A 27,772-nucleotide genomic window follows, 5' to 3' on the forward strand; every position below is an offset into this window, starting at 1 on the left:
AGAGCGTTCCCGATTCCTGTGGATGCAATGGCACCAGCGAGGACACGATTCCTGGGATGCAATGGCACTGGAGAGTTCCTGATTCCTGTGGATGTGATGGCATCAGCGAGGACATGATTCCTGTGGGCGCGATGGCACCAGAGAGTACCCAACTCCTGTGGATGTGACAGCGCTGGAGAGTTCCCGATTCCTGTGGATGCGACGGCACCAGCGAGGATACGATTCCTGGGGATGCAATGGCACTGGAGAGCCCCCAATTCCTGTGGATGCGACAGCACCAGCGAGGATACGATTCCTGGGGATGCAATGGCACTGGAGAGCTCCCAATTCCTGTGGATGCGACGGCACCAGCGAGGACACGGAGCCAGCTGCTCCCTGCAGCAGCAGCGCAACCTTCGCCGCGGCATGTGGTGCCCCAGCGCTCACGGGATCAGGAGCTTTTCGAGCTCTGCCCTGGTGGCAAAGCACCACGAGGACACACGTGGCTGCTGCAGGTGGACATGGGACCCATGGTGGCCGTTATCAGAGGGACTATCAAATCCCTGGCTCTGCGTGCGCTCCAGGAGCAGACAACGGTAGTTGTAAGACTCTTCCATTTCCTAAAACCTTGGGGTTTTTCTGGTCTCTCAGTGCTCGCCGAAGCAACGGCTGCACAGACAATGTTAGCAAAGCAGATGTTCCTACATTGCGATAACAGCAAAAATATTTCCAGCAAGCCAAGATCAAGCCTTCAGCATTTCAATTACTGTAGCTTGTCACTGTCCAGAGCCTGTGCAGGACGGCTCTTAGCACATGGACAACTCACGGGCAGTCCACGAGAGAGAAGAATGAGATGTTTGAAGAAGCCAAGGCACAGGGTCCCACTTGGAGAAGGTGCCTGAATGAGTGACACAACCTGAGAACGGGACCGGCAGGATAAAGATTTGGGACCGGTAGGATAAAGACTCCATCTCGTGCATTTCCTCCGGGTTCGCACCTTTAGAAACTGCACAGAGCGCTCCGGTGGGAGATAAAGTCCTCTCCTCGCAGTCTAGCTGCACTCAGAGAGGTTGTAGAGGGTATCTCAAGGGCATAGACCTTGATGAAACAACGTATTCAGAGGAGACCGAAGCTGAATTCAGAATGGGTTTTCTTTGCCAGAAGGTACCACAAGATACAGCAGCCACCGCACCGCCCGGTAGGGATGGGTAGAGCAGCCTGACAGCAGCCCTCGACACACACGTCTGCAGCAGCGCTCCGTGGACACGGGGTCCTTCTTCCTCTTTCCCCCAGCTCCGTGGTCTTCCCTGCGCTCTCTCCCGCGCGCCCGAGCGCCACTTCCCGGGCTGGGGCTGCACTCCCTGCCTGGCACCGCGCCGGTGCCTGCGGCGACGGGCGCACGCAGCCGTATGCAGGGCTGCCGCTGCAGTGCCGCCTGCACGGGACCCTTCCCGGCGCTGAGGCACGTTCCTCTGCACACCCCGAGCAAACACGCCGAGGTCTCTAAGAAAACACGTGCTTGAGCTAACGCGGTCATCTGCTTCCAGACGCACTGTGCACTCTGGCCACCGTGCACCGCTTTCCCGTGCTGGGAGAGCAGAGCACGAGCCGTGCTCGTGGGTGACTTCTGATCGCCTCGTGCACAGGGCGCCGCGCGCTTCCCAACAAGGTCAAACGGGCTCCATCCATCCCCATCCCCATCCCCATCCCCATCCCCATCCAGCCACGCTCCCGGGAGCACCGCAGCCCCGCACCAGGAACGCCGCGGCTCCCGCACGCTGCGCCGCCACCAGCCACCTTCCTCTCTCCAGCTTGTTCCATCTCCATCGCCCCGCCAGGAGCAGGGAAGGGTAGATGCAAGATGTCACATGCACAAATTCAAGACAGATAAGCTATGTTTCCCAAAGCAACTACAAAAAACGGTCCATGTGAACAAGGGACGAACTAATTCTCATGTCTCAGACCTCACTAGCACCTGCACGCAGATTCCTAGCACAGATTCTTCACAGGCAGCAGCCACCTCATAAGCAATGGAAGGTAAATGTCTCCAGGGCAGGGCAAAGCCAAGCAAGGACAACACAACCATGCGCACATCATGACATCTTTTGCTTCAGAGGGAGAGGCGGCCTTTTCAAATTGAAGCATAAGCCGCTTTAGAGTTCATAGTTGAGGGACAAGAGATGATTGGACAGAAGAGCCGTGTAGGGCTGGACCCGTGTGATTAACAAGAGCTGCTCTCTGCCCTGGCTGGCACCCACGTCCTCCCCTCGCGACAGGGCCACTCAGACCCGTCCCGGGGCTCCCACGGCGGCTGCCGGGGACTCGGAGCGCAGCGAGCGCTGGAGACGCGGCGGGCGCAGGGCAGCCGGAGCGCTGGAAATCCGCTCCTCGCCTTACCGCGGAGCAGCTTCCTCTTAAAGGGGAGCCGCTTGGCTGGAGCTGTTCTGGGGACGCAGACCGAGCTTTCCGTGGCACATTGTACAACTGCTCTTGAACCTGGAAATCTAACCCTAAAACGTCATCCCATAGGGATGACTAAAGCCAAGGTGTGTACACGATTTGTAGCATTGCATGGAGGTCTGAAGGGCTCAGGACACAAGGATGCAAACCTGCAAATCAAGGACAACATGGCCATGGAAAAAAAATGAAACTCTGCACAGATCTGTGGCACCAAGGAAGCAGTTAGGGCCAGCAGGAAAACGCTGCCAGACACAGCAAGGTACGGAGCGGGCAATCTAGTTATTGAGCGCAGAAATAACCGGGTTTGTGATATACAAGCAGACTTCATGGTGGTAACGCCCCATTTGGTGAGATGTAGACATCGTGGGATGGCTGTTCCGAAGGCTGAGGAGGACCCCATGCCTGTCTGGATCAGTGAAATGAGGAGTAAGGGAGACAACAGCGAGCTGCAGGTTAGCACGTTCTGATATCCCCTGGCACTGTGCAAAGTCAGGAGCGGGGAGGTAAAATCCCACCACATGGCTGAGAAAATCTGGTAATAGAGAAAGATGTCTGTTCATTAGGAGCTAGGGAAATCCTCTTAGAGAGCAGCACACCTCCGCAGGCGAGGCAGAGCACTCCCAAACCACCGTGCAATCCAAGCTGCTGGGGCTTAACACCAACAATTTTATAGGAGAGCTTTTAACTAAAGGAGGGAGGAGAGCCGGCAAATGCAGAAAAAGACCGGCTCTGGGATGACTCATGCTGTAGGGGTGAAGCCACGGAACGATAGGACAAAGTCAGATATAAAACCGTGAAGAGCAGTCACACAAACAGTGAAAAAATAGAAACTCCAACCCAATGCAAATGTTCTTCTGTACGAGAGCTCAAGGTCTAAGGAATAAGATAAGAGAAGCAGAGTGCCTAGTTTTAATAGAAATATTGACACAATGGGTGCACTGGAACGCTGTTGGGAGAAGGGCACAGCGGGAGCCGCGTGGCACTGAGCGCGGGGAGGCCGGACATGCCGCGTCGCGGGCACCTTGGAGCCCACCAGCAGGGCCAGAGCGACGCAGACGTGCCCGGTGCTCCAGGCCTGCGGAGCGGACGGAGCCCACGAGGACGGCGTGACCCTGGCAGGGTGGTGACACTGCGGGGACACCGGGGGACGCGGAGCAGCCGGAGCCCACGAGGACGGCGTGACCCTGGCAGGGTGGTGACACTGCGGGGACACCGGGGGACGCGGAGCAGCCCGGCTGCAGCCTGTGCCCAGGAACTCCAGGCAGACTGGAGCAACGTCGTGTTGGGCATGATGGCAAGATTACCCTTCTAGACAGGGCCAGTGGAGCAGGGACCATCCACCAGGGCAAAAACGGACCCTGACCTGGCGCCAACCATCGAATGTCCTGCTGTTCACGGTCTACTATGAATTAAGTGTCACTATTTAACAGTGACTCTAGTATAACTATATTCATGGTCTTGCAGGAACAAACAAAACCAATAAACCAACTATCATTGTGCTCAGCTCAAACAAACAGTGACTTCATAAAAATGAATTTGGGTGCTGAGGACCCCAAAGGGCCAGTTGGGAGAGGAAGGCCATTGCCAGCTTCTTGCAGACTCTCCCCAGGAGCCGTTTTGGCTGCTCTGGGGGTAAGTGTTCAATTCCTGGGAAACAGGAACTCCTGAGATAAGTCCCACACCATTCAGGTCTAGGTGAGCACTAGCTGTTAGCCACAGGATTTGGGGCTAAATGGACTCTTAATGTGGCCTGCTCGGCCAGCTCTGCCTCGTTGAAGTCACGGACAGCACTGCCGGAACGCGCACGGCGTCAGCTTCGTCCCCGCGCCGGCAGCGTGCTAACACCCAGCCTCACGGAATTTCTGTTCCTGGCAAGCACTGCTTCATCCGCTGCAACATTTCATCTTGATTTTTTTTTGAGTTACAGCAAAAAATTTCAATTGTTTTGACTTGCAAAATACAAAGTGGAGTACATCAAAGGCCTGGAGTATCTCCTTCCAAATAAGTTGCTCTGGGAAAAACAAAACAAAACAAAAAATACCCAGAAAAACAGGCACGCTAGACTGGAAGGCGCTGCCAGTGACATCAACTCATCTTGTGCAGCCAACTAACCGCATCACATAAGGTCAGTGATGAACCGATTACTCTGTATTTTAAAACTAGTTAAATCGTTGGCCCTTAATGCCCTAACCAGAAAATCGTGCCCCGTACAACACCTGGAGTCAGTGACTTCCTATTTTCCTGATCCACGTTTGTGTATGGAATAATTATACCAATTTGCACGGGTGCAAACATGGCCTCTCATGTGCGTTGGTTCTGGCCTTTCCTGACACCTAATGCTGCCATCTCTGTCGCTGCTTCTGTAGGATGAAGAGCCCCACTTCCCGGTGCCTTCACGTGAGATGGATCGGTGCTGGGGACACAGCACGCCGCGCCGTGGGGACAGCCCAGCGGCAGGACGATACGAGAGCAGCAGAGGGGGCTTCCAGGAGGAGCAGAGACGGGCGCTGCTCCGCGGATGGTTGATCATGACGACCGCCGCGTGCGGCCTCGTCCGCAGGAGCCCCGGATGCTGGTCCCTGGCTGCGGACAGATAAACCACGGGCGGCTGCCCCGTGCACCGCGCTGCGCGGGGGACGGGTCTGGGCCGAGGGACACCCGGGCGCGTGCGGGCTCTGCGCCCCATGGCCCCGCCAGACCCCTCCTCTGCTTGGGCCCATCTTCCCCTGAACGCTCGCAACGACCGGCACCATCTACTGCTTTGCTTAAGGCCCTACAAGGTGCTGGAGAGCCCTGCAGCACAATCCTTCGCACCAAGCAGAGGCTGCTCGTCCTCTCCTGGTCAATATTCCTCCATGACTTCCAATAGATACGACAATTATGACCTTCTACCGGTAGGAAGAACAGCGGGTTCGGGTTCAGACAGGCTACCAGAGCTGTGCAGAGCAGTACCGCGGGTCACCGCAACGTAGGGAGCGAGGCAGGACGCCGTGTTCAGTGCAAATGCATGGGGAATTTAGATGAGCAGATTATAAATACACAAATAAGAATTTAACCAAAGGGAAGATGTTGCTTATCAGTAACTGTAATTCTTCAAGTAGATTGTCGCTAGAGGATCTCTTCTTTGCCTTTGCCTTAGCCTTCAGATTCTGACACTGATAAAACCCTTCAGCAGCAGCTGATGTTTCCTCATCCTCAGCCATCCTCCCCTGCTCTCCATCAGTAAAGGGAAACTGAGGTTTGGACAGGACCTGCATCTAAAATATGCAAAGCTGCAATGGCGACAGATAGCTGCTGACAGCGTATTGGATGCTGTCTGCATTAAAGCCTGTATCCTAGCAGGCAATTTAGCCAGTAGCAAAATAATTGTATTTAAGGACGTTATAAAACAACACTTAGCTGCACTGCACTCACTGGAAAGCCCGTCGGCCCCTACTCCCTGCAGGAATGTTGCAAGAGCAAATACTCTGAGCTCCACTCACCGCAGTCCTGCGCACACAGGGAGACCAGCAAATTCAGCTTTGCAGAATATAAAGTTCTTCACTTTGGAGAAAAGGGAAAATCGAACTGCACCTTTAAGAAATGCTTTGGGAACAACATAATTTAATATGCTACAATAATAAAAAACTCTGCTGGAGTATATTAGGCAGCTGGAAAGGGGATCTGATTGAATTTTAGAAACAGGTCTTGAATATGTGAATTATATTAACAGGAAGCTGTAGAGCTGATGGGGAGAGCAGGATATGGCTAGCACTGAGCGTGCAAGAGCATCCCCAGAGCATATGCCGTAAGAAGGAAAATATTAGTTACCTTAGATGAAGCCCTGGGAGGAGAGCAAATGGGACTTCCAACCTCAGTGTTTCAACGTGCTCTTTTTGCGGCAACCCAACCCGATTCCCAGACCACCATGAGCGGCTCAGGTGGTTCCCCCAAAGGAGGACCCTCAGCTGAGCTGTGCCCGGGGCCGCACCAGAGCAGACACTGGTGGCAGGGGTGGCAGGAGGACGAGGCTGCAGGGGACACGAGGAGCTGTTTCCGCGGTGCTGTGACGGGTGCTCCGCTTGCAGACAGCCCCGGAGCGGGGCCGAGGACGAGGGTGACACGGCCACGTGCGCGGAGAAGGGCCTCACGCTGCACTCGCACACACGAGCGCTCGGCCCTTGGTGGCACCTGAGCCCCTTTGTGCAGCTCTCTGCAGGACGCATGGACTTCACTGATGCTGCTACCCAAAACTGCAGCTATGGGACAGGCAGGGCTTTTCCAGAATGCGCCCTCGCTGCTCTCGAGCTCCAGGACACCTGCACAGCGCACGGTGCCAACCCACCCGCCCTCCTTGACAGCCCTCAGCTGCTGGAGAAGTAGGATTTGGTGGGAACGAGGGGACTTGGCACTGCACAGACTGTCAGCACGACCAGCTTCCATCTCCAGCTTCCCCAAAGACCTCGGAGACTGCAGCTCCTCAGCCCTCAGAGCTGAGCCAGATGTTTCATTCCCGCCTTGCAGAAAGAAGGAGCGAGTGTGACAAGTGCTCAAGCACTAGTGCGAAGTGCTGCAGAGATGAGGCCCAGGTCAGGACCCGCAGCCCACTCTCCTGCCTGTATAAAGCACCCTCTGAGCTGCCACAGTTGAGACCCAAGGAAGAAAACTCCAGGGATGCAGGGTGAGAAGTTCTGCCTCCCTGAAGACGCCCCGGCAACGCAAGCAGCAGCCCTGCCAGGGCCCCGGGAGGGCTCTTCATGCAGAACCCCTGCAGCAGCACCACGGGAGGGGAGGCTGCACGATGCAAATTGTATCTCACCTAAACAGATCTTTAAAACAACAGCTAAGGCAGTTGGGCAATTGTGCTGTCTGCAACTCCCAGCAGACAGTAAAAGCCAAAAAAAAAGATTTCCATCACACTCAACATGGGAATTGAAACACTCTCTACAAACTTCAGGTCAAAGGAACAAAACACAACAACAATAACAGTTCACTCTAAGGTAATTAACCAATAAAAACATGAGAGATACTCTACTGGGCCAGGTTAATGGTCCATTAGCCCCGTTCCCTCCGCCAGCAGCCCTGGGAGACGCTGCTGGAGCAGCGCGCGTGCCGGCCGCTCCGGAGGGTCATTCTCCCTGCGAGCTCCAGCGTGCAGAGCCCCAGCGCGGGGAGCTGGCAGGAAGGACCCTGCTCGTCCCGCCAGGACCTGCCTGCGGCCCCGCTGCCCGGGAACGCCCCTGATCCCGGCTGGACCTGCCGGCCCCGGCACGAGAGCGGCTGCGCGAGGTCCCTGCCTGCTCCGCGCTCACCGCGTCGCTGCCCTGGAGGCCCCGGCGGCCTCGCGGGGCCTCTCCCTGAGCCCTCTGCTCTGGGGCTGCCCCGTCCCGGCCTCCTCTGTCCCCGCAGGGCGGCTGCAACGCGCACGGCCGGGCCGGCCTCCCCTGGCCTCCTCCCCTGGGCCTCCTCCGCGGCCTCCTCCCCTGGGCCTCCTCCGCGCCCTCCCCGGGGCCTCCTCCCCAGCCTCCTCACCACAATGTGAGGCCAGGGCCTCCCTGGGGCCTCCTCCCCTGGGTTCCTCCCCTGGGCCTCCTCGCCGCGGTGCGAGGCCGGGCCCGTGCGCAGCGCACAGCGGGCAGCGCAGCAGCCCTGCAGCCCCGGGCGCTGCTGCCGCCTCGCGCTCCGGCTCCCTCCTGGGGACACGTTTGGTGGCTTTCCCGGCCGGTGCTGCCCGCTGGGCCCCTGCTTTGCGGAGCTGTCGGTGGTGACCCCCAGACCTTCCCGCGTCGTCACCGCCAGCTGCATGTTCAGCATCGGCTGCTTCTGATGATCCTCCCCTAGAAACACTATTTTGCATTGATTTACATGGGTGCTTCTCTGCCACCTTTTGCCCATGACACATCATTTGGCTACGTGGAAGAGTTTCACCCTTAGACTTCAAGTTTCCTGCACGCTTCCTTCTCCAGTTCATTGATGGAGACAGAGAGTGAAACAGGTCCCAACACCAAACCCTGGGGACTCCACTGCTGACCGCTTCATCCTAAAAATAGTCATCTACACCCCGCCCATCGCTTCGTCCCTTTAATAAGCTTTCAAGTGATAATTAAATCTTTCATCCAATTCTTACTTTCGTTAATAGCCTTGATGTGCAATCTTGTCTAAGGCTTTTGGGAAAATCCAGCCATATTTTGTCCACCAGCTCGCCCCCGTCCAGAGCTCTGTCAACACCTAGAGCAGCTCTGCCAGGTCAGCCAGGGAAGTTTCCCTTTGCAAAGGCCACTGTGGTTCTTCCCAACAGGCTGTGCTTACCGGCGTGCCCAGCAGCCTCATCCTTTAGTGGCTACAACGGAGCCTGTAGCTTCTCGGATCCCCCCTGCAACCCTCGTGGTGCGCGGGCCTCGCGCTGGCGGCCCCCGTCCTCTGGCAGCCTGCGCATCGCAGCCAGAAACTGCCGCTTCACATCCAACCTGCGAATCCCACACGCTCCTCCAGGCCCCACCAGTCCTCAAAGCAGCAGCCTGGCTCTGTCCAGACTGGCTGCAGCCACTGGTCCCTCTTGCCCAAGTTCCCCATGCCCTGAAATGTCCCCCCTTTCCTCCCAGGCCTGAGCCCCCACCCTGCACCATCATGATCCTGCACCAGGTCCCAAGCCCCTGCCTGCCCTTGGCCTCGCATGTGCAGTGGGCCTCGTTGCAAGGATTCCACCATGGAGGTCCTGGGCTCTGCCAGCTCATCCCAAGCGTGAAACTCTTGGACCACGTTGGCCCTTCGGAGCAGCACGAATGCAGCACGAGCCAGGAAACCCCCATCCCTACACCCCGACAGCGCGATCCGTGGCTGGGAAGGGAGCTTAGGCATCTTCCCCCATAGCCAGAATGAGTCAGGACAGGCAGGTTCAGAAATTAGCAACGAAAATTCCAGGAAGACTCTGTATGAGAGTCAAGTGAAAACCCTGGGCCTGTGGCGCTGCCAAAGTCAACCCGAGGTGAACCAACCTTGGAAAGGAAATTAAAGCAAAGAAGGAGAATCTCTTCAGCCATACAGAAAGGAAGAACACGGACAAAAGAGGTGAGGTGCCGTGTGGTGGAAATGTGTGAAGATAGTCTAAAAATTAAATTAACTCCTTGCCTGGGTGTATGATAAGAGTGCAGTACAAAGGTTGAATGGCTAATGGAGACGAGGCCGTGGACACCAACACGTACGAGGTGCGAGCAGCCTCGGAGAGCTCCTTGCGCCGCACGGGGCTCAGGCCGAGCTTCGTCTCGGCTTTCTGAAGGTGTTGGCAGGTGAGCGCACGGGGCCAGCCGCAGGGCTTGTTAAGGAGTTTACCAGGCACAGGCAGGGCTGCATTGCTCAGGGCCTGGCAAGCGCTTGGATATTGATACGGGCAGCGAAAAAGCGCAGCAGCACCGGAGCAGTGCGGGACCCGGCACGGCCCACGGAGCCCGGCGGCACAGGGAGCGCTCCCACAGCCACGAGGGCCAGTCCACGGCTACGGGGAGGCCGCACGCAAGCCCAAGAGGGTGCTGGCTCGCGGCGGGGAGCGCCGGCACCGGCACCACGCACGGAGCAGACGGCTCCGCGCCTGCTGTGCAGAGCCCTGCGCCCCGCAGCCGGGGAGCTGGATGCTCCAGGGACGCCGGCGCGCGGAGCTGGGGACGGGAACACGCGAGGAGGCGCCCGCAGAGCGCGGGGCCGCCCGCCGCGCTGGGCCGGCCTCTTCTGCAGGGCAAGGGCCGGGGTGCAGCTGACCCTGCGGGGCCCTGACGCAGGATCCTGTGCTTCACAAACAAACATACAAGCACAAAAGCTGCATGTTTCTAATCCCTGCCACCATGCAAAATGAGAACTTATTTCCTCTGAAGCATTGACTTCATAGAATCATAGAATCATAGAACCATTATGGTTGGAAAAGACCTTCAAGATCATCAAGTCCAACCGTAAACCCTTCAACACCATGCCTGTTAAACCATGTCCTTAAGTGCCTCATCTGCACATTTCTTGAACTCTGCCAGGGACAGTGATTCCACCACTTCCCTGGGCAGCCTGTTCCAGTGCTTCACCACCTTTCCCTGTGGAAATGCTTCCACCTCTTTGGTTCTCTACTGACACCCATATAGTATATTAGCTTTCTAACACGTGGGTTTTTAAAAGCATTGTGTCTACTCAAAGAATATATTGCTATTGCTTTTTTCCCTTTATCTTGCCTCATTTCAAAATTTCTGGTCCATTTTAACTGAAATGGAGGTAGAAGCAATGAAAGGACTTGGAAATTTCAGACTGGGAGACATTGCAACAGAAAGATTAAAAAATAGCTCAAAAATTCCTCACTATAAGCAGCCTAGCTCAGTAAATGCCACTGGCAAGACTTCTACCCACTGAAAAGTAATAGCTCTATAAAAAGGAAACAAAACCACTTTACAACAGCTGAGATTGCTACCCAGTGTCAGCAATGCTGGATTCACGGCAATATTAGCAATTTCTTGCCAAGCTATAAAATTTGGCCCTATTTGGGGTGCAGCTATCACAGCTAGGGAGCCCTGTAAAGATGTGTAATAAATGCCAGGTCATTAAAACGGGCAATGACAGCATGTTGATTGCTTCAGCCCGGGCTCACTCCATATGGTGACACTGCAGAAAGCTCGGGGTGTCCCGGGCGCCCTCGGCGTCATCGCGGGGAGACCTCTGCCCATCGGCGTGAGCCACACGAGCATCGAACCACGTCGCGGATGTCTCAAACCAGGAGATACTTAGGGCTGAATCCAGCTTGACAACCAACCACCGCCTCGTTGCAAGCACCGCAGCCCAGGGCAGCTCCGCGCTGGCCCTGCTGCGGCCTCCGAGCCGCCGCGCGCGGGTAGCGCAGGAGCCAGCCAGGGCTGTTGGTGCCGCACGCTCCAGCCGCGTGAAAACGTCCCCTTGTGTGACACAGCAGCACTGTCATGTTATTGGCACTATTTTCTCTCTCATTGTCCCCATCCTGACGCTTTGCTCTGTATTTAACAAGTGATTCCTCATCAAAGAGCAGAGATTTTTCATGGTGGTGCTGACAAGGCGGCCTCTGGGACTGCAGTTAATTTACAACCCAGCACAAGGCAGAAGCTGTCTGGATTTCCTCCTTGCAGCACGCGTGGCCGCTATTCACCAGCAGCGCATTCCATGAGCCCTTGAAGTCTGCAGCGCTCTCCAGCGCAGAGCAGCCGCGCTGGGGATGGGCAGCGCGGAGGAGCCATGCCGGGGGCACCAAGACGGCCCGGGACGGTCTGCACCCGCCTCCCGGGCTGTCCCAGGGCCGGCACGGCAACGCGCTGCCTGGCGTCCCACGCGGAGCGGCGCGGCCGGTGCCGGGAGCAGCCTCCAGCCTGGGGTGCAGACACCGACCGGCAGCCTCACTGCGAGGCTGCCCTCCTGCCTTGGATAACAACGTGGGGGGTTTGGCTATATTGTTATCATTCCACTATTCGTTTTTATTGCAGATAATTTCTTCTATCCTAGATAAAGTTCATGGCAGTTCTCTGCATTATACCCATAACTGCTTATTTTCCATATTAACCTCTTTTGAGGTGAAACCTGCTGAAAGCTCTCAAAACCTCGAGGGTTGCCCCTGGCCAGGGCCTGCTCTGCTTTGCCATTGCACGGACACGTTTCCTTGCTCCCATCCCCAGGCCGGCCTTTGCTCCTCGCTGCCATTCAACTGCTGCTCCCCACCCTGTGCCATCGTAAAGACCACAAAGTTGTACGGGGAAAACATGTTTCATGTGCTATTTTTATATCATTGCAGCATTTATAATGTTATATTTTAATGGTTTGGATTGGTGAAACTGAGATCCTCTTCTAATAAAATCCCATTGGAGCGTAAGGCCCTCTCCCCATACATAACCACTATTGCCTACAAACAAATGTCTTTTATGTAAGGACGTTGATGTTTCCTGTCACAATATTCACTCTCTCAGCAGGATGCACTTCCTCTTCCAAACCTGTGTCTGTGCCGCCAGGTTAGTGTATGGGGTCAGCAAAGGAATTTTCCTCCAGATCACTTTTTATGGCGCCTGTTGTGTTCGGACATTCACCATGGCTGAAGACTCCCGATACAGCAAGAACCCAAATTGTGTCAGTTAGACAAGATGATGTCAGAGAAGCAGCTTTGTTTTGCTCTTAGTGGCTCATATTGTCTTCCCTAAATCCAGATGCCCATTTCCAGCAGTTCCTCTACTCCTAAGAGTTTCCTAGACCTGCTCCTTGTAGCTATGCTATCTTATTAATGACCTCCTCCTCTTCCCAAGGTCCTGTAGCCTGGTAGGACTGTTTGAGCAGATCCCGTACTGTCCTTAAGGATCTTATTGTCTTCTGGATGAATTTCTTTTATCTTCGGAAATTCCCCTTTTGAAGTTGGCACTGCAAGTGTTTTCAGTGTCTTCTCTTCCTCAAGATGCAGAGCCGAGTAAGAGTGTTGTCATTCACTATTCCATGTTTTCCAAAACACAGTTATTTCTGGAACTCTGCAGACAGCATATGCAACATGAACATAACATGCAAACAAACGCAGCGCAGCCTCTCCTCTCGTGTGCACTGCAGGCAGGTCTGCCCTGGGGTGCTCATTTAAGACAACATGAGCCCGTCTCCGCAGAACTTGTGGACCAGGACATTTCACCACTGGGCTCACACCATCAATCTCACTGGAGTGAAACAGCTGTCCTTGGGGCCAGTCTCCTCTGTATCCCAGAGCTGGGCTCCACCAGGATCCTGCATCTGCGCCGACAGCCTTGGGATCTGTCACTGCCCCAGCTCCTCTGTATTGTGTTATCATTCAGGTTTCATCTCCTCAGACTCCACAAAACCTTCCCAAATATCGTTCCACCCATCCAGGACCAAACCTCCTCTTCTGCCTCTCAAGTCACACCTCAAGCTAGCCCGTTGCTTCTCCTTGCTCTACAAAGTGTCATGAGTGTCCACCTCATCAAGGCCTTCCTCCATTGACAGATGCTCCAGTTCACCAGAACAAACTAGCCCTCCATGAAAGTCCTATAAACCCTGTAGCACTCCAGAAATTCTGTAGTATAGTCTGAAGAGATGAGATTCAATATTTTAACCAATGGAATACACCAAAGCGTATCAAAATGTTCCGTTATTTACTCTGATGGGAGTGCAGATCATTTTACAAGGCATGTGCACTGCTTGCTGCCATTGTCCTGCTGCAGACCTTTGTGTTTGCCTTGTAAAGATCCCTAGGAAGGAAGCCGGAGCTCTGGTCATGGGGAACGGCCTTTCAGCCCTGCAGGCGGGAGAGGCTCGTACCCTAGCAGACATAAGCACACTGCTGGGTGTCTCTGCTCGCTCGACCTAGTCCCACTTTAATTTTGCCTAACTAAAACAAATATTCCTGAAGCTTCCCTGGTACCATAAATTGACAGCAGATATTCTTGTGGGAACTTTGAAGCAAACAGAATGAGCTATTTTGGAAACAAACCTGCCTAGCATGGAGGTAATCTCTCTTGAATATTCCTCAGATTCTTGCTTGGTTTATCCAAACTTAAAAGGCGTTTGGCCTAGTTGCTTCAAATGTGTTTTGTTTTGCATGGGAGCCAGCAGCGCGTCTGGGAGCAGTTTTGTGGCAGGAGCGCTGTTTGCATGTTTAAGGTGAGAGAAAACAAAGCCTGCAAGACTGGCGCTCCTCCATGGCAGCTCCTCTCCCGCCCGGCGCGGGCGGCGGGAAGCGGCTCCGCTCCAGAGCCCCTGTGCTCCGCGGTGGGAGCAGAAGGGCTGCTGGGCCACCAGGGACTAGGGCCAGCGCGCAGCGGCCATGGGCAACGCAAAGAGGTCCATGACCAGGTGGCTCAATGAGCCCACGGCCACGAGGCAGCCCCAGGAGAAGCCCTGCAGGCAGCTCAGGCAGGGTGAGGCCCCGCTGAGGCTCCCTGCGCTCCTGTCTCACCTGCTCCAGAGCAGGCGGCTCCCCAGATGAGGCCTCCAGCTGCTGTACGGACTGGATGAGGCCTCCAGCTGCCTTTATGGACTGGATGAGGCCTCCAGCTGCCTCACAGACAGGATGAGGCCTCCCGTTGCCTCACAGACAAGATGAAGCCTCCCGTTGCCTCACAGACTGCATGAGGCCTCCAGCTGCTGTACGACAGGCGCTACAGGCTGCTTTACAGACAGGCTTCTCTCCTCGGAGTAGGACAGCTGGACCAGATGGCCCCCAGGCATCCTTTCCAACTTAAGCTGCTTTACCAATCTGTAATTCCTGTGCCCAGACCTATCACTTCTGCATCAAGTGTCCAGTGGCAATTCACATCCTCCTTACGTCACATTTCCCCAGGAAGCACCATCCTCCTGAATCTTTACTGGTCTTCACTCCCAGAACAAGGAGCTGTCTTTGATCCCCCTACTTATTTCCTCACTGTGTCACCCCAAAACCAGACCTCATATAAAAAAAAGTCTGGCTTGACACCATACCACTCTCAGCATCATCAGTTGAGCTGCAAATGGAAGACAAGCCACTTCTTTAAACACACAGGTGACCCCAACAGCACCCAGAGCCATGGGTGACCTTTGCACCACCTACCATCAGGTCCCCCCGCACCCCAGACACTGATTTTTGAGGTGCTCTGACAAGGGGACCTAGGCTGCAGTCAAGGAGCAGAGGGGAATCAAAATTAACAGCTGGTGCCAATCTGGAAACACAGGCACGGAGAGAAGGCGAAACAAATTGTAGCAATTTCTTCTCAAATCCCTAATGCACATAGAAAAAAAATCAAATGGATTTACCTCTTTCACAAGCCAGGGAGCTAAAACAAAACGTCTGAGGCTTCAAATAAATAAATAAACCAGTGAGTTAGCATTTAGGGCAAAGATCTCATTCACATTGCTGAGAAAAAAAAGGAGGGTTTGGGAATAGTGAATCAGTTCATATTGTTAAAAGTAATAATAAGAAAAAAAGAGATCGGGACAAGGCATTTATTTTGTTAAACCCCCCAAGGAAAGGTCAAGAATATTAAAAATAAAATCCCCAGGTTCTGGTTGATGCAATAACTGCACTTTTAGCAATTTTAGGAGGATATTTGCTCAAGGCAGCAAGTGCCAGGACTCTTCAGCAGCAGCGCAAGGAAAGGAAGCTCTCTTTATTTATTTTCAGCTGAAGAACATTGTGGTCAACACAGTTTTTATGAAGCGCCCTGAACAAGATGCTCCACCAGGCTCTCTGCCGCTGCACCAGCCAACTGCACATTGGAACCTGCACTTACTTATGTCTCATTCTACTCCTGATGCCAGGTTATAGGACACAGGGATAACAACAGATTTTATTTATCCAGAAACCTAATGGGAAGGGTTGGGACGACTGTCTACAGTCCTAACAACATCTTTCCATAAAGGAGGTGCAGGCAACGGCCACAGGAGCTCTTTGATTCCAAGTGGCTGAAAAGGCGAAGGCAGAGCTGACTTGGGCAGGAACGGTCAGGGAAAGATGAGTGCTCATTGCTTAGAAAAAAGCAAAAAAAACAAGCTGTGGACTTTGAGGTCAATTTCTACACATCCTTGAACACTGGTGGCAAGATTTCACCAGAAGTCAGCAGAGAGGTGGACCAGATGACTTCCAGAGATCCCTTTTGACCCAAATTACACAGCAGCATGAGAGGGAAAGCTAAGGAAAATGGCAGTTTTTCAGAGAGAACGCACTAATGACACGAGCATGGCCTATCCTGACATGGAGGGCATATAACTAGTGAAGCTGAAACCAGCTAAATCATAAGATCACCACAGAGCTCAAATGTGGCACAGAAACTGGAAGAAAACGAGTGATGGCTATGGGCAGATATCAAGGAATAACATAAGCATATGGGAACAAAATCCCCAAAGTCTCCAAAAGGTCCTGAGGGGATGCAGCTATGGAAAGATGCAAGTATAACACTAAATTATCTGCAAATACATTCAGAGTAAGAAAAGATGGCAGGAATTGCAAGCACAAGTGGGGCTCCTCTGTCTTTCTGCACCATCGCGTGCCGCCACCAGCTTGGGAAACACAACCACAACCAAACCACAGATATTGGGAGAGCAATGGGCTGGACGAATCATCCACCACTGCGGCGGTGAAAACGGATGGAAATACTGCGAGGCTCTGGGGAAGTCTGTCCTGGATCTATGATTTTATAAGCAGAACAAATGCTGGGCTGGAGAAGACCCTTCCCAAACCTGCAGGCTACACAAGGGGAGTGCAAAATCCTCGAGAGAACAGGGATGGCATTAGATGAATCTTGACAAGCCGAAGGCAGTAAATCCGCGCAGGAATCATCAATTGCACAGGAATGCAGACAGGGAAACCTGGCTCTGCACTTGGCTGGAGGGAGCGCAAGCGGAGGCTCCCATGGCCGTGAATCCCAGCGCCGCGCAGCACCCGCACTGCCCGGCGCCTGAGACCCCGGCGTGCCGGGACGAGGAGCTGCCGGCGGCCGAGGGGCCGGCCGTGACGGAGCGGGAGCCAGGAAACCCGTCCGGGGGGACGCAGACGCACGGGGCTCCGGTCCCCGTCCGCACGGGACGGCCCCGCGGTGCCCGCGTCCTCCTGCGCTCCAGCGCGCCCGGCTCCGTCCTCCCGCTGCTCCGTCCGCACCCCCAGCACACGCGGTCCTGGTGGCAGCCTGTGGGCCCGGGTCCCCGCCGGGCAGATAGGACCGTCCCCCTCCAACCTCCCCGCGCTGGCACTGCAGCAGCAGCGCGGTAAAACGCTGAGAGCAGATGCTGCAGTTCTGGCCAAGGGCACGTCGCCCTCTTGCTTTGGTGATTCTCACAAAATAAAAACTAAAAATCGGGCTTGGCCTCTCCTACTCTTGGGCATGAAGCGTTGCTGGTATCGCCTGCCCCACAGCTCCCTGCACCTGCTCCAAAGGGCTGGCAGGACAGTCATTCCGGTACCAGCCTCACTCATGCGGCGTTCAGTGGAAAAACACCTCTTCTTTTCCCTTGTTTGTGTGTCAGAATGCCAACAGTTCTCCTCGTTATTTGCATTAATCCTTGCCATATGGCTAACATTTACATTACAGCACAGAGGGGCCGCTCTGCAGCAGGCATCTTTGCAGAGCCACCAAAATGATGGGTTCAGCTGAAGTCTCGAGAGCGGCAAGAACAAACGACTGCAGCCGAGCAGCAGTGTCGAGGTTACCTGCCAGGCCCGTGAGCCCAAGCAGCTCCCACTGTCACTGCTGGGAAAACAAAACACTAATGACAGGCTAACTGCCATACAAATTCTGTGTGCCGTCCTGAATATATGCAGGATTAGAATTTCTCCCCTCAAAACAGAGAATTTTGGGGGGTGCATTACAGCCTTTTTTTTTCATTTTGGTAATTACTCTTGTAAACACCTGATCCAGAAGCAATTTGGGCAAGATTTTTTCAAGGGAGATCCAAGAGAATCTCATGTGTTTATGGAGGTTTGGACAGTCACTGCAAAGGGAGGGCTGCTTGGTAAAAAGCAAACCCCACACGGACCAGAGCGTGCAGGGATTGCTACACAGCTGCTCCTCAGCCCTGGGGTAAATAACTCTGTTATCAAACCTAATACAAACACCCTGGGAACCGACTGAGAGAGCGGTGAGGCCAAACAAGGGAAGGAAACACTGGACCCAGCAAAATATCCCCAGTAATTAGTGGTCCACACACGTGTTGGTGTTCAGAGTCAGGCGGAACGACACCGGTGGGCCTGATGCATCTGCGTGACCTAGAAGCATGTCAGCCCTTCTCACGGGTGAGCAGGGGCAGAAGACACCGCGCAGGGAGGTAGCACCCTAGAAAAGTCTCTCATAACAGCTGAATAAAATGAACTACTGGAAACTGCAAAAGCCCACGGCGAGGCACAGCAAAGTCACGGCCAGCCACTTCACGCAGGAGGACACAAATGAAGGAAAATGGGGCAGAAGCACCAGAAGCACCAGGACCAAAGCGGCACCTGCCTCCTGGGTTCCTTCCTGGGATTTGCAACGTGTGTAAGAGCAGCCAGCCCCGCGGAGCCGGATGGACCCGCACCCCCGGCCTCCGCACCCTGCTCCAGTGCCAGGCAGGTGCCGAGGAGGTTTGTGCCCCAGGAGCAGCCCCTTCTGCTCCCCAGAGCGGCCCGACCCAGCGCGCACGGCCCGGGCCGGTCCTGCTCCGGCCCCGCTCCGCACGGGCACCTCTCCGGGCGTCCGTCCCGCACCCGCCCGGCCACCAGCTCCGGGAACACCTCCCAAAACCCACCGGCTACAACCACCACCCAAACACTGTTCTACTCATGCCAACCCCCTGACGCTTCACAGCCACACCATGTTGCTGGGTTTTTCAAGTTCCTGACACAACAAATGCCAGAGATAATTGCAGATTGGAGAAAAAGAGTTGTTTCTCAGTGGTTCTGACTTTGCCTGCCATTAATTTCATTGCATGTTCCTTTCTTCTTGTGCCATGAAACCAGCAGAGGTTCCCTACTTCCCTCTTCTCAGCCTTTCGGTATTTCCAGTATTTTTAACATATTTCCTCCTATTCATCTTGTTTCTAAGGTAACAATCCTGTTCTTCTAAATCTCACTGCCTTCTGAAATCCTTTAGTTTGCACCATTCTTGCTGGCCTGTGTTGCCCAGGCCACTGTGCTGCACTCTGCGACGTCATCACTGATTTGGACTAAGGTATTAGGCTGTTCTCCATGCTACCATCCATCACGCTCTTTTGGCAACCTAATATCACTGAGTTTTGTATTGATGCTGCATGCTGAACACAGGTCTCCACTGAGCTATTTAGAAAACATCCTGCAACATATCCTGAGTTAAACTGTTAATTAAAAACTCTACCAGGTGCTCGAGCAGTTCAGGTCTTTTTCCCCTCTAGTAGCTATTTTGCATTTATTTTCATTACTTTTTATTCACCATCATCTTTCTTTTTTTCCTCAAAACTCTTTAGATCGCCCTGAAGGGCCTCAAAGCTGTTTCTGGTATGGAGTTAATGTAAATAGCTGTCATCTGCAGACTGGTTCTTCACTGCTCGAATCCATTTCATCGTCATTAGCAAGCACAGCAGCAACCCTAAACCTGGTACCACTTTTCGAGCTGCTGTTCCAACCTTATGGTGTTATGGAGTCTCTCTTTTGCTCTTTCTGAGGGGATGTTTCTTTTCCATCAGTCTTGGCTAGGGTTAGTCTCACCTCCCTTCCAACAGTGCAGTTAAAGCAGAACGTAGGCCCGGTGGTTAGCGAGGGGCCCTTCCAGCAGCAATTTCCAGGGCGGTTTGTGCGGAGATGAGCAGCAGTGACCCCCATCTTCCTCGGCCAGAAGAGGAGCCGACCTCCCGCAAACCCTGCCCTTGCAAAGGGAACCGCCAGCTGCCGCGCGCGGTGCCAGGCTGCCCTGCGCACTTCACACAGCCAAGGAGCGCCGGGGAGCCGCGGAGGCCTCGCGGGGAGGCCGCTGCCGTGAGCTCTGCGCGTTGCAACCCCGGGATCCCCCCCAGGGCCACGGCAGCACCGATCTGCCTGGACCCTGCACGTCCGCGACGGAGCCTCCACGCGCGCGGCGGGTTCAACAGCAGTTCCATCAAACACTCCCAGACCCAAAGGGATGCTGGAGCCCAAAGGACAACACAGCCGCCCACGCGCGGGCAGCAAGGTGTTGACTGCCACCCGTACGCCAGTTCGGATGCATTAGGTGTTGGCTCCTCCGCAGCGCGCCACCTCAACGCGCCGTTGGCACGATGCGATCATTGTCATAGCAACGACAAGCTCGACGTGGAAGCGATGCACTCGCCAGCTCTCGGGGCCACGAAATGAGGCGGAGAGATGGCAGAGGACGACGAGCCCTGTCGCTCCGGGAGCCAGAGGGGTCCCGGACAGCCCAGGCTGGGCAGACACGGAGCACTGGCCACCGTGCCAGACCCCGCCAGCCCTCCCAGTGCCCACCCCGGTGGTCTGGGTGCTCCTGGGGTTGCCGGCACAGGGAGGCACAGGCCAACGCTCGGTGCACGGAGCAGTGGCAGGCCCTGCCGGAGAGCAGGGGGTCCAGCAGAGCATCCCTGCACCCCAGGTCCCCACGGGAGCCCTGCACCCGCCGCGCGCCGCGCCGCTCACCTGGCCTTGCCGCGGCTGCTCCGGCGCAGCGTGGGCAGGTCGGGCTCCTTCTCCTCCTGCACGCGCTGCAGGGACGGCGAGCGGCTGTGGGCGCCGCGCGCGCTGGCCAGGCTGCCGTCCCCCGCGGCCGCCTCCTGCATCTGCACCAGCAGCTGGGGGGGCAGGCTGCGCAGCGAGGGCACCGGCGAGTAGGACGCCCGGCTCTCCGCCTTCAGGTTGTTGTCGCTGGCCGAGCGCTGCAGCAGGCGCGGGGAGGAGAGGCTGCCCGCGCCCAGGACCCGGCGCCGCTTCGTGTAGCTGGGCGTCTCTCGGAAAGGCACTGCAAAGGAAGCAGAGGGCCGCGTTAGCCACCGGTGCGCGGCATGCTGGCCAGCCCCAACGGGAAGGAAAAGGGGCCAGAAAGCAGCAAAGTGGGAAAGTGTGTGGGGCAGGGAAGGGAGAGCAAAGGTGGCCTGCAGAGCACGGGAGGACGCCGGGATGGATGAAGAGGCAACTCTGTCAAGGAGCATAAGATGCTCTGGAGGGCACGTGGGCCAGGGAAGAGCACGGCTGGGGCCACCACCACCCCGGCAAGGCAGCGCCCGAGGGGACACGCAGGACACAGGTGCCAGGCGCAGAGCAGCGCGTCCAGGGACCTCGGTGGCGCTGGCTGTGGCAGGAGGTGGCAGCGGCTGCGCAGGGACGGCAGGAGCACCAAGGGGAGGGTGTGCGGAGCTGCCGCTGGGACCCGTCCAGCTGGGCATCCCTGACACCGCGGCGGTGACACGGTCACCAGCGCGGCCCTGCCTCCGCTCGCTCCTCGTTTCAAGGTATGGTGGGGCTAAATCTGTGGCTTTAGGCACGTGCCAAGGAGCAGCCTCGGAAACGCAATGCACAGAGCAAAAGAGCAGCCGCTCCCCGCCCTGCCTGGCCCTCTGTACAAGCCTTAGAAGTGCCCAGGAGACACGGACCTCACCAAGCCATCCCAGGATGGAAATTCCTGCGCGGAGCAGGACGCGAGCAAAGCCCGAGCACAGTCACCTCGCGGGGCTGGGCAGGACCCTGCGTGGTGCTGGGCCAGCTCTCCAGCTGTGCCACACGATCACGCTCGCAGTGCTTTCCAGAGGCGTATTTTAGGTTCAAAGTACAAGAATCTCAGACTCCTGTAAATCTTCTTGTCGCCATGGCAACTCAATGCATTCGTTCTCCAGTAACTTTTAACCGTGCGGTGCTGGAATTTCTCCCTGCAGCGACTCAGCCAGGCTCCCCGGCCGGGCTCTCCGCTGCCCACCTGCCCCGTGGGCTCCTCCTGCAAGCTGCCCGAACCCAGGAAATCACCCGGAGCAGCAACCCAGAGGCTGCAGGGAGCAGCAGGACCGGGCACGGGGTCGCGCGCTGCAGACCCGGCGCGTGGCAGTTTGCAGCACTGCAGCGTGCAGGACCTGAGTCACCACCCGGCCCATTAGTGCCCTGCACCTGCTGGGGAGCCAAAGCCAAGCCAATTACTGCCCTTTTTCTAATTTCTAAGGCAACCCCGCATCTGTTTGGCTGACGAGGATTGCCCCTGAGGTCATGCACCATCCACATACATGCTGACCTCCGCAAGATACTTAGTTTTGTACTACACCGCTTCTCATAGAAAGCCATTCAAAACAGATCAGGAAAGGAGATATCAAATGACTGCAGGTCTTAGTGACCAACAGGTTTAAAGATTACCAGAAATTGGAAGAAAGCACTGAAAACACAAGGAAGTTTCTCACAAGTCTCAAGGATCTGTTTTTAAACTAAGACTATTCACTAAAATTATGGATGGCTCCTGAAGAAGAATTGCTCCTAGTAAAAGAGGTGAGTCGTGCTGGAAGCAAAGCGGTCTGGGCCCGAGCTCCCCTCCAGCCGGTAGCCAGGGCTCACCGTGCTCAAGGGGCCCCTCTGCAGCACCAGTCACCAAGCCAAAGCTTGGAGGGCGTCCGCAGGGCCGTGACCACAACCACAGAGAGCCTGTGGCCACAGCCCGGACACGGCCTGAGCCCGGGACGTAGGAGCCGGCAAACACCGAAGGGCCAGAGACGGAGCCTCAACGGTGCTCTGCCCATGAGCAACCTTCTGGCTCCAGAAGGAGAGACGTTTTAGCACCTGATTGCAATTTTGACCAGCTGGGAATATTCAGCAAGGAAATACTCAAGGTCTAGAAAAATCTGCTGGGCTTGTTCTTCCCTCCAGCACTGGCAGATGCCAGATATGGCACTTGTCCCTCTCTGGGCCTCTTCTGGTCTTGACCAGACTGGCCACCACTGGCCTTGGCACTAAACCAAGAAGACACAAACATGAGTACAGTGCTGAGCAGGTCAGACAGCAGGAATTTAGCATTTTGAACTGATCACACACAAACTTACTGTACAATAATCCTGCTGGCCAGATACTTTCAACAGCCTGATTTCAACTGAGCTGGGCCTGGCAGGACTGGGCTAGAGCTATGTGGTGGGCATAGTCTTCCAAGAAAGAATTCCTCAAACACTTTGGGGATAATTTGGAACAACCTGGAGAACCACATTAGCATTAAAGACAAGAAAAAAAAAGCAAGAGCAAATGAGAAGGTATCCTGGTCGCATAGTACTCTGTAAAGCCAAAGTTTCCTGAGTATTAAACTCCAGGAGCCCACTGAGAAATTAGTATTTCAGTTGCAAAGACAGACTCACAAAAGACTTCCACTATCTGTACGAATTTAATTTGGCCCCCAGTGCACAACAGAAGCTGAGGCTAAACCAGCCCGTTTCTTTTGCTGAAATGGGATTTAGGGGCAAGAGAGTCACACGGGCGCAGAGGATGAGTCACGCAGCCCGCTCTGCCGCGCTCCTACAGGCCCGGGCTTCCAAGCTGGCGTGTTGAGCGCGGGGAGCTCCCCAGCGCCCAGGTACCAAACGCGCCGACGCACGCGGAGCGAAGCAGCCGGCGCCCAGGAGCCGAGCGCTGCCTCGGAACGGCGAGAGGAGCCAGGAAACCACCAAGGAACCTCAGTTCAAAGACAAAAGCACCCCTGCCAGCCCTGACGCAAGCTCTGGAGCACCCAGAACACCTGTGGAGCCTGCACCAGCCTGGAGCCCCGGGACGGGCACAGGAGGCCAGCTCAGGGGCCAGCCTGCACAGGCAGGGGGACAGCTGGGCCGAGACTGGACACTCTACGCAGAGGACAGAGATCTAAAAATGACAGTAAGTGCCCTGGAAAGCCTGGCTTCAAATGAGAGCACTGACACAGCAAACATCCCGGTTCTCCACAGGAGAAGGACAGCTACGGCTGGCATGAGTGATACAAGACTTCCCTCCCCAGGAGGCCCAGAGCTCATCCAAAGCCTTCATCTAAGCACAGCCTAGATGAACAGCCCGTCTGGAAGCTGTGTCCCTTGGATGCAGCACAAGCCTGGTCTGCTCTCAAGACAGAACCTAGATACAGCCGGAGAGATGCAAGCACGTTCTCAGCTGGGACCTGTGACGGGATGGAGACAGCGAGGGACACTGGCTGCTGCAAGAGCAGATTCTGTTTGCCATGGCCAGAAGGAAGAGACATCTACCTGCCTGATGCTGGAGGTTGGCTGGTCAGGTCTGCAACAGGTACCACGAAGTGACTAAGGAGCTAGTGGAAACAGCCTGCTGTGGAAGGGCCCTATGGGCACATCGGTGTGCATGATACAGTCCAGCAGGGAGACCCAGGGAGATCTGCATGAGCCAGCCACATCCCCACAACAGGCCACCACACCAGTGCGGGTCCTCGGGCTGGGCAGCTATCCTAGACCCACCCAACGCCTTGGACACCAGGACCCAGGCGCTCCATAGGTGCCTGCGAGAGGGCTGCTATCCTGCCACCATCTTCTCTGGAGATCTTCAAACCCGCTTGGACGCAGTCCTGTGCCACGTGCTCTAGGTGACCCTGCGTGTGCAGGGGGGTTGGACTAGATGATCTCTAGAGGTCCCTTCCAACCTTAAGCATTCTGTGATTCTATGATCGACAGCTGCAACTGAGGGCCACCATGGCAAGTACAACAGCATGGCCTCATTCGAGTAAAAAAATAGGTCACCGGCAGCCTCATGGAGCTAAGTCCTCCTATGCCTCACTGTTCAAACACACATGGAGCAAGGTGACCTTGTCTCGCTCACCACGGGTGCCTGGTGCAGGTGCTCCCTGGCCACGGGCCATAGGAGATGTCTGCACCTGGACAGGGAGGGAGCAAGGCAGGAACCAGCGCTGAAAGAGAGCTCCAACGGATGGACATAGCTCGAAGGTGGCCCACGCACCCGTGTCCTCAGAGCACTCGTGGAAGGGAGAAGAGCAGTTTGGTTGAAACGAGGCGGGTTTCCCCTCCCCTAGCAGATGAGCACAGCTGCTTTGGGTGCTCTGGGAAGGATTAACCATGCTGAAGAGGGCAGGATGGGCCCGGACAGCACGGAGGGTCTGCAGTGCTCATGGTGGCCAGGGCACCTGGTGGCCCTATGAGGACGGTCAGTCAAAGCCACCATTGGGTCAGGCTGCTGCAGGTGGAAGCTCCTGATGAGGGTCTCCTCTCCCCAGCCCCAAACACTGTGCGCCCCAAGGTGGGGCAGAGAGCGAGAGCAATAACGAGGAAACTCTGTTCAGGGCGTGCAACAGCTCCGAGCGCTTCCTCCACCTTCCTCGGGAGTTTAATCAAAGTGTGTTTACCGGCACTCTCACAGCGAAACGCAGCCGGCCGTTTCCATGGCAGTGCTGCTCCGAGCACCGCGCCGCCGCGCGCCCGGCCCAGGGCCTCCCACCGCACGGCTCTGCGGAGCGGACGCGGCTCCCGGGGCTTCCACACGGAGCGGCGGCACCGGAGCGCTGCGAACCGCCCGCGCGGCCGCCCGACCAGCCGTGTCATCAACGCCCCGCGCGCGTTGGGCTGCGTAGATAAATATTCATGTAGAAGAGCGAGAGCGGGCGAGGAGCAAACGTCTCCAAGCCGAGAGGATGCATTTACATTTTGATGGTGGAAAATTACAGCGGGGAGCATGGAGGAGGCGGGCGGCCTGGCCCCGCACTTGGCACCGCAGCCCTGGCCCGGCCTTCTCCACCAGGCAGGGAGCAGGGGCCGTGACGGGGCCCCGGCCCGGCCTTCTCCGCCAGGCAGGGAGCGGGGGCTGCGTCAGGGCCCGCGCGGGGCTTTCCTGGGCAGGAGACCCCGAGGAGGGGACCGTGAGGGGCAGAGCAGGCCGGGCCAGCCCGCGGAGCTGCCGCTCCATTGCCCCCCGCAGCTCCCAGGAGCGGGTACTCCTCGGCCCCTATCTAGGCCCCTCTGCCCTGCACCATCGTTATTTTCTTTCACTTAAAACCAGTTATCCTCCAATCCTCTGTCTCCATGTGCTTCTCAGCTAGGGATCCGCATAGCTGATGCCCACCGCACCGGTCCCCAAGCCTCCCGCTCTGCCGCGCTCCACCTCGGAGCGGGACTCCCATCTCGCTCAGCGCGTGCCGACCCTTCACACCTGCAAACGGATTTTACTCTATGTTTGTAGAACTTAAATTGAAACTGCTAAAAATACGGGTTAATTAAACCTGCGAGCTCTTCCCTACAGCGCTCAGTTGTGCTGTCAAGTCACTCGTGAGCTGAGCGTGACGCGCGTCCTGCAGCGTCATGGACAAAACCCACCGGCCCCAGCGCTGAGTTATTCTCACTCTGTGTATTTTTCCTTCCTTTATTTCACTTTGTTGCATCCAGCTCATCAAGGATCCTTCTTGGACTATTAGGCCATTGCAAAAATCCCCACAGAGGCAATTCTAACATTCACAAATCTCCTGCAGAAAGGACAGGATGAAATTAGCAAAGATGATACCAGAAAATCAGGGGGAAAAAAAAGAAAGTATTTTTGATCTGTATCTGAAAATAACTCCTGCACATTATTCTGTACAAGGAAAAATGCACACAAAACAAGACAAAGAGTTTAAAATTTTGCCCCATCCATTCCAAGGAGAACACATTCAACATTTACTCAGTTCTGTGCATTCAAATTAGCAGATTAGGAATTTCTACACCAAAGTTCAAAAGAATTTGCAAAACACCTCACTGGCCTGTACTTTTAAGACTCTTTGAAAAGATCCAGAGGCCTGGAGGACAGCTTTGAAAGGGTCAAATCAGATGATTCGGATTAACTCTACAGAGTTTAGCCTCATATAATTTCTAGGAAAAACCTGGAAAAGATTAAACAAAGCACTCACCAAAAAATAAAAAATAAAAAAAAATGCAGATTTAATTCATATCTGCCAGGCTTTAAGAGTCTGACAAAAATAACTACTGATAGAATAACCTTGGATGAAACTTTTGACTTCTGACACTTTCACTCTGACTGTGAAAAATCACCAGGGTAATTTCCATAGATCCAGACAATAAGATACACTAATGAACTGTTAATAGGGAACAACAGCTGGGGACATTTCCAATACAGTTATCTAATAAGTCATTTCTTAGCACAATAATATTTATATTTTTCTCTTTGTCGGTGACCTAGAGAAAATACAGATCATTGGCAATAAATGTGCAGGTGATGCAAATACTGGTGGAATGACACACAAGGGGAGGCTCTCGGCACAGGGCAATCACAGGTGTTTGTTAAGTGCAACCATTTGAACATGTTTCATCAAATCCTGATGCAAACCCAAGTGTCTGGGAAACAGAATAGGTTATACAATATGGGACTGATACCTGGAAAGCAGCAAGGCTGAAACAGTCTCTGATTCTTGACACCAAACACCTAGCAATGAGCTCCAAAACAGTGCTGCAACCAGAAGCACTAACACAGCACTAGCCCCTGAGAAGAGCAGCATTGTTTCTACATCCATTAGGTTATTATGGAAAATCAACTGAAATTCAGCTTGCATTTCTAGGATGTCAAAAATGGAAGTTCAAAAGAAAACCAAACAATGGTCCAGAAGGTGGCAAACGTGACTTACTTAAGAAATTGAAGAAGTAGAGGCTACCTGGTTCACAAAGCAGAAAGTTAGGGAGTCATAATCATAATCAAATTTATTTGCCAGGGAAGAGCTCTTATGCAAAAGTTTGCACAGACTTTCACAATGAGCAGCACAAACAAGTTTGTGTCTTTACAAATAAGGGAGTTTCCCACATTCTTTGGCTGATGAGCGGGGAGAAAGGAATGCAGGGGGGAGGACTGAGCGGAGCCATGAGTGAGTGGGACAAAGGAGCAGACGCCAAGAGCCCGGTGCCTTTACAAAGGAGGGAATTGCTGCCCATTCTTTGGCAAGGGGGACAAAGGAGCCAGCTGAGCTCAGGTGGGAAC

General features: G+C 55.0%; 1 protein-coding gene across 1 annotated transcript in view; it reads right to left on the reverse strand.

The window, feature by feature from the left end:
- Positions 1–27,772, reverse strand: part of SHANK3 (SH3 and multiple ankyrin repeat domains 3) — a 311,958-nt gene that overhangs the window by 179,858 nt on the left and 104,328 nt on the right. The window contains 1 exon segment of the mRNA XM_088535213.1: positions 20,495–20,813. Within this exon segment, the coding sequence (XP_088391339.1) occupies positions 20,495–20,813 (319 nt within the window).

This window comes from Tinamus guttatus, unplaced genomic scaffold, assembly GCF_059628265.1.
Source record: "Tinamus guttatus ecotype Peru unplaced genomic scaffold, ASM5962826v1 Tinamus_guttatus_pri_ptg000619l, whole genome shotgun sequence".
NCBI lineage: Eukaryota > Metazoa > Chordata > Aves > Tinamiformes > Tinamidae > Tinamus > Tinamus guttatus.